The 207-nt window shown below is 55.6% G+C and overlaps 1 protein-coding gene across 1 annotated transcript in view; it reads right to left on the minus strand.

Moving 5' to 3' along the window:
- The window catches only part of LOC119585701 (multiple epidermal growth factor-like domains protein 6), a gene marked incomplete in the record, with an annotated part of 104,852 nt that overhangs the window by 1,683 nt on the left and 102,962 nt on the right, over positions 1-207 (minus strand). The window contains 1 exon segment of the mRNA XM_037934375.1: positions 16-156. Coding sequence (XP_037790303.1) covers positions 16-156 — 141 coding nt within the window.

A 207-nucleotide genomic window follows, 5' to 3' on the forward strand; every position in this document is an offset into this window, starting at 1 on the left:
GTTACCGAAACTAACCTTCTGGGCATCTGTCGGCGCAGGTGTCACCCGTCAAGCCAGGAGGACAGATGCACTGGCCCGTGTATGGATTGCACGTCGCGTCGTTCTCACACTCACAAACTTTCGTGCAATAATCGCCGTGGAATCCAGGGGGGCACTCTGCAGCGGAAACATTGCACGGTTGCAAAAGATAGAGGGGTTTGGGCGAGA

Source organism: Penaeus monodon, chromosome 20 (assembly GCF_015228065.2).
Source record: "Penaeus monodon isolate SGIC_2016 chromosome 20, NSTDA_Pmon_1, whole genome shotgun sequence".
NCBI classification, from domain to species: Eukaryota; Metazoa; Arthropoda; class Malacostraca; order Decapoda; family Penaeidae; genus Penaeus; species Penaeus monodon.